Consider the following 6220-nt stretch of genomic DNA (forward strand, 5'->3'; position numbering starts at 1 on the left):
CGGCTACTGCTACTTTCTATTTATTTCTTCCTTACCATTCGATTGCATGAATTATCTGCAAATAATATAATAACAAATATTGGAGTAGATCATTTTTTAGAGAGGAGATAATTCCGAGGTATAGCTAGTAAAAATAATGCTGTAAAGAAATCAATACTATGTTACTGGAACAAAACACACTTTTGAGCGCTTGGGTTCTCTTTTGCTCTAGGTTTTTATTATCTTTCTTAAAATGCTGAAAGTCTAAATCAATATTGTATGTTATATGAGAGTTGTCTTTTCCCTGACTTAATTGAAGCATAACTCTGTATAAATGTATGCACAAGGTGCCAAGGGTGCGTACTAAGTTCTTCTTCCAAGAGGGCGCCTAAAAACAGTATTTCCCTTGTATTCACCCACTTAAATATGATAAGATTATGATACACAAATTTCATTATATATGTACATGTATATACGTATAAGTACACACGCATGCTAAAAATAATATTGTTTTGGTTATTTAAATCTCATCGGTACAGTTCAGAGCCGGCAATGAAAATAAACCCCATTACCCATGAGAGTTGACTTCCTACCATGAAACAACTAAGTTGCCTCACAGACTTTAAGAAAAGTGTGTGACACAAAAATACTCGAATCACAAAAGTGATGAGCATTACACTAAGGCTAGTAGTGTCGCACCTCTCACAGAGTGCTCAAACAAATATATACATTATATATAATATATATATGTATATATATTGTATATATATTTACATACTAGAAATTCCCCTGTCATACAGCCCACGACCAAAGTGATAATGGAAAAAAGAAAGGGTACTGATGGTTGAGAAATACAATATTAGCAGTCAAATGGCACTGCAGTGCAATAGGAGAACTGTAATGTTAGCTGCAATGGTAGCTATAATTTACTAGGTGTTATTATGTACAACAAACAACAATAATGAAAGGAAAAAGTTATACAGTCAAACATTGATAACTCAAACTTCGTGGGACCGAGTGAAAGTGTTCGAGTTTTCAGAGCGTTCAAGTTATCAGAGCACTGTCATTCATAAGTCCATGTATTCATTAGCAGATTTATGTACATATACAAACTATAATATAAATCAAAAGGATGAATGGCTTGTTTCAAATTAAATGCTTCTCATGTACAGTTTAAAAATTTTTTGTCAGAAAATATAGAGATTTCCCTATCACTTGAGATTTGTTTGTTGTTTTATGGGATGTGACTGCCAGGACGTTTTCAGATTAAAATTGGCAAAACTTGATCGCTGCTGAAATGCTCAGAAGGAAATAGTTCTTTTTCTTTTGAGCGTTTTAACCAAGATCAATTTTGCCAATTTTTCTTGAAGTTCATGCGAAGGTTACCTCCCTTTTCTTTGCCTTCGAAGGACCATCACTAAGCGGATGCTCGGTAAAAATCAAATTTTACCAAACCTTTAGAAAGTTCATTGACAAAAATGTTTTGCCGATGATGGTAATAACGAAGCCTACAAACTCCTAAAAGTTGAGGTTTATTTCTATGGCTTGGAATAAAGTGATATTCTAAAGCGATAAAACCGTCTCAGTAGCCGTTGGGCAAAAAACAGTTACAGTTAACGAAGTTGAGGTCGAGTTATCTGAAGCAATTTATCGTGGGAAAAACAAAACCGTTTGAGTTAACCATGTGTTCAGCTATCCGAAGGCGAGTTATCCATGTTTGACTGTATGTTTATATCTCTTCCCTGCAATAGAAAAAATGCAATATTAGATGTAAAATGGCAAACTGCTTTGTAATATACACAGTTTGAAAGTTGGTTGTGTTAAATGTAGAATGGTTTTGACAGCGATCTGTAACAGAAAGCAAGCATTAGCATTCATGTGCGTCTGGAAGTTTTCTGCAAACTGGAGCAAAATAAAGAAATGTTCTTGTCATAAAAGGGTATTGTAGTTCGGCCCTAGTTTGTACATAAGATGTAAAGAAATTTGGCTAATGTTTTAGATAATTTATTTATTGGAACCTTCGGTAATTAGACAAAAAAACAAGCTGATAAACTGTGTACCACATTTTCGTACCTGTAAATCGGTCTACGGTCTACGCCTTAAATGGTCTACGTTTATTACAGAAACCTTTGGCAATTGGACAATGCCATAGACTGGTGAATTGTGCACGTTTTTCTCATGAAATGCGCACGGCTTCTACTATCTGTTCTACTATCTATCTATTTTGATGGCCAGTCTTAATTTTAATTAAAAAGGCTTGTCAGGTTTTAATGGCGATTTTAGGCCAAATTAATCTTTCTAGTTATATGTATACTCCGATCAGATGGGTAAGTTTTAGGATATTGTCGACACTTTTCAAAGACTTGGTAAGATATTTAAATAGGTTTATATGTGTTTTGTATCATTATTATACTTAAACGACTCCACACAAAAATGGTTAAATTTTTTGATGGGATTTCTGTACAAGGGTTTGGTTATGAACGTTGATGGATAATTTTCGGGAGTTGTGTACACATGCGCATTTATCATGAGACTCCAAACTCCAATCCCACGACCAAACACTCGCTTCGCTCGTGATTGGACGTGGGATTATATATATTTATATATTATATATATTAATATCTTATACAATATATATAATGTATTTATACAAGCATCTGACTACATGAGTTAAACATGATTGTTTACTATAAACCTTCGGGATCTTACACTTTATGGTATGAACCTTTGTTTGACTGAAAAATTATAAATTGTTCTGCGCCAAATCAGCATGTAACTGTTTAGGGATTGTTGGACAAATTAACTTTATTTGCGAATCCATCTATTGTAGATTTAACTTCTTGATTTTCAATCAAATCAAATTCAGCCACATGAATAATTACGTAATGTGAATGGAGTGGAGATGACAGAATAACAGTCAAGTTAATCAATACAAATAGTATAACGACAGTCAGTGAGTAGGAGTTGAGCTGAGATTAAATCTAAAGATCACTGATTCTCTGAGATAGAATCTGCATACCTTGGTACTCAGGTTTACTAAAATAATTCTATACTAGTAAACAAATTCCTATATATTTCAGTACGTATATGTGATAGTCATCTTCAACTGCGTGTGTTATGTGTGGTACCTGCATGTTCATTGACAAACTGAGGAATTTTTTATGTCTATCGCTGTCAAAACATACAAATAATGTCATTTTTTACTGAAGTTGCATATGAATAATGCAGATATATGAGTTAAGCTCTCTCATATAGCACATGTTCAAATGAAACTCAGTTTCCATGGCTTCTGTTATTGGCTTGAACAAAGTTTGAAAACATAAGCCAGTAGGATTCATGTCAGGCTCCATACATGGCTTCACAGCTGGACACTTTCAAGTCTACATTGTTCATTAGGTACTTGTTTGAGAGAGTTTCAAATTTTTACGTTAATGGTGCATATAATTGAAAAAAATCAACCCATCTTGCCAAGGTGAGTATTTTTTTAAAAACATTTATAATGTGAAAGTCTTTGGTTTTTGTAATGGTCGCCACAAAACATTTTTTAAAGGTTCTTCTAGACCAGGGGTGGGCAAACTTTTTGATTCGTGGGCCACAATGGGTTCTAAATTTTGACAGAGGGGCCGGACCAGGAGCAGATGGATGGAGTGTTTTGGTAACTCCACCTCACAGGAGAAAAAATATATATCATGGGATATGGAGAAAGCATGTGCTTTAATTTCAAATGAAAATGAGCAAAAGCATTAAAACAAAAGATCTGTCTTTAAAGCCCCACAGTATTTAGCTATTTATTGAAATGAGTCTTAAAACACTGAAAATTAAATGAATAAAAAATAATGTTTTTGTTACTAACAATTTCTATTTCAAAGCACTGCAAGTTCTGTTACCTTCTGGATATCATCATCACTCTCCTCCTGACTGTATTTCTTTCAAAAACAGTAAGAGATTCAGATGTACTTATCCTGCTCCTTCTATTCAGTTTGTGTCTCCAGTGCCAAAAGTCAACAACGATCAGCGCAAGGACGGAACATTGATAACGCGCCACTGCGGAGCGCGTTATATTTGATCTGGTGCACATTGTTTGTTTTGAGAACGTGCGTTCATTTGCGCACCACTTATGTGCGCTCCTTAACAGAAATGACATGTAACATATAAGGCTTACTGAACTAATTATTTTCCAAAGCATTTTTTACATAATACAAAGGAGAAACTTTTACTTTCAATGGGAACAGTGCTGTTGGTCCCCCTTTTTAGCCAGCGCATCAAAGTCTGGAGTGAGTTTAGTTGTAGCAATTCTCAGGATGGATCTGAGGTGTTGGTCTGTTAATTGGGATCTGTGGCTGGCCTTGTTGATGTTCATGATGCTGAACGTCTGTTCACACACGTAGGTCGAGCCGAACAACGCCAGCATCTTCTGCGCTGTCCTCCGGAGATTTGGAAATGCGGCTTCATTGAATGAAGCATAAAAGTCATTCAGTTTCAGAGAGTTGAACTTCTCTTTTAAGACTGGGTCGGACTGAAGGTCGATCAGTTTGAGCTGCAGCTCCTCTGGAGCTGTTTCGGGGTCTTGTGACAGGGGACAGGCCACCAACTGAAGTGACTTGTCAATTTTTTCAAAATCGGAAAACCGACGGCAGAATTCTTCGTGCAGCGCATCTAGTGACTCGCTGTATTTCTTCACTTTTACGCAGGCCTCTTTCAGCGTAGCTAGTGTGGGAAAATGTGTGAATGACTTATTTAAAATTTGCCTGGAGAATAAAACCAGCTTGGATTTGAAGGCTTTCACGTTTGTGTACATGTCCTGCACAAACTGATCCTTCCCCTGTAGTTTCATGTTGAGCTCATTCATGTGTGAAAATACGTCCGCAGCAAACGCAAAGTCACACAGCCAGCTCTTGTTGCTCAGCTCAGGAAATTTGTCAACCTTTCCCTGTAACTCCAAAAATGCACCAATCTCCTCTTTGAGCTCCTACACTCGTTGAAACACTTTGCCCAAACTTAACCAGCGGACTCGGGAGTGATAAAGCAGGTCCTGGTGATCCGCATCAGTTTCCTCCAGAAACGTAATGAACTGACGGTGCTGAAGTCCCCTTGCGCGAATAAAGTTGATGAGTTTCACGACAGGATTCACAACATGATTCAGCTGTAATACCGATTTACATAGAGATTCCTGGTGGATGATGCAGTGGAGAAAAATAACATCCTGGTCAGGATTTTCATCTTTGACTTTATTTTGGATTCTCCTCAGCAGGCCAACGTTTTTCCCCGTTAAATTCGGAGATCCATCTGTGGTGACGTTGATAAGTTTACTCCAAGGGAGCTTCATATTTTCGATGACAGCAGACACCCGGTCATACAAGTCTTCTCCCCGTGTTTGTCCTTTCAGAGACTCCATTGTCAAAAACTCCTCCGTTATTTCAAAAGTGTCGTTAATCCCTCGGATAAAAATGAGGAGCTGAGCAGTGTCTTTGACATCGTTGCTTTCATCCAGTGCTAATGAATATAACGTGAATGACTCCGCCTTTTTATTTAAGTTGCTGGTGATATCTTCATCTATTAGTTCCACACGGCGAGTCACTGTCCTGCGCGATAAACTGATTTTTTCAAATTTGTCTTTGCTCTCTGGGCACAAGACACTTGCTGTCTCCACCATACATTCTTTTACAAACTCGCCTTCAGACAGAGGCTTGCTGGTCTTTGCCAGTTTGAATGAAAGCATAAAACTGGCCTTGGTACTTGACTCCTGAATGGCAGTTTGGCGGTGAAAAAAGTTTTGTTGAGTCTGTAAATTAGCCGCCAACTTCTGAGCAGTAGCTTCCCGTTCTTTTGTTGATAGCTTGCTAGCATAGTTAGCATGCTTTGTAGTAAAGTGACGGCTAATATTATATTCTTTAAAAACCGCAACAGTTTCCTGACATATCAGGCATACAGCAGATGATCGGTGTTCAGTGAAAAAATATTTAGTTGTCCACTCCTTTTTGAACACTCGACATTCTCTGTCCACCTTCCTTTTCTTAGGTCTGCTCATCTTTACAGAAGGACTGAGGGGTCAAAAAGCAAACGTGGAGTACCGTAATATGCGGAACCTCACCAAAGTCAATGTATCTAGAGTGCGCCATCTAGTGGGAACACATTAGAATTGCAGGGAAAATAAAACATTAAACCATAACTGTCACGAACAACTTTTATCGTATTTACTAGGTAAATCAGACACGCTGATTCCGATTTTGTACTCAAAATA

The 6220-nt window shown here is 37.3% G+C and overlaps 2 protein-coding genes across 2 annotated transcripts; both read right to left on the minus strand.

Annotated features, from left to right (window-relative positions):
• Positions 1-4198: 4198 nt before the first annotated feature.
• On the minus strand, positions 4199-4828 carry LOC137400665 (general transcription factor II-I repeat domain-containing protein 2B-like). Its single transcript, XM_068086996.1, has one exon. It carries the CDS (start codon positions 4826-4828, stop codon positions 4199-4201), a length of 630 nt encoding a protein of 209 aa, XP_067943097.1.
• A 120-nt stretch (positions 4829-4948) lies between these two features.
• On the minus strand, positions 4949-6007 carry LOC137400666 (general transcription factor II-I repeat domain-containing protein 2-like). The gene has a single exon (XM_068086997.1). It carries the CDS (start codon positions 6005-6007, stop codon positions 4949-4951), a length of 1059 nt encoding a protein of 352 aa, XP_067943098.1.
• Positions 6008-6220: the final 213 nt, after the last annotated feature.

This window comes from Watersipora subatra, chromosome 7, assembly GCF_963576615.1.
Source record: "Watersipora subatra chromosome 7, tzWatSuba1.1, whole genome shotgun sequence".
Taxonomy (NCBI): domain Eukaryota; kingdom Metazoa; phylum Bryozoa; class Gymnolaemata; order Cheilostomatida; family Watersiporidae; genus Watersipora; species Watersipora subatra.

Excerpts from the sequence above, each read along its gene's own strand:
- LOC137400666 (XM_068086997.1), bottom strand. The coding sequence starts at position 6,007 with ATGAGCAGACCTAAGAAAAGGAAGGTGGACAGAGAATGTCGAGTGTTC.
- LOC137400665 (XM_068086996.1), bottom strand. The coding sequence starts at position 4,828 with ATGAATGAGCTCAACATGAAACTACAGGGGAAGGATCAGTTTGTGCAG.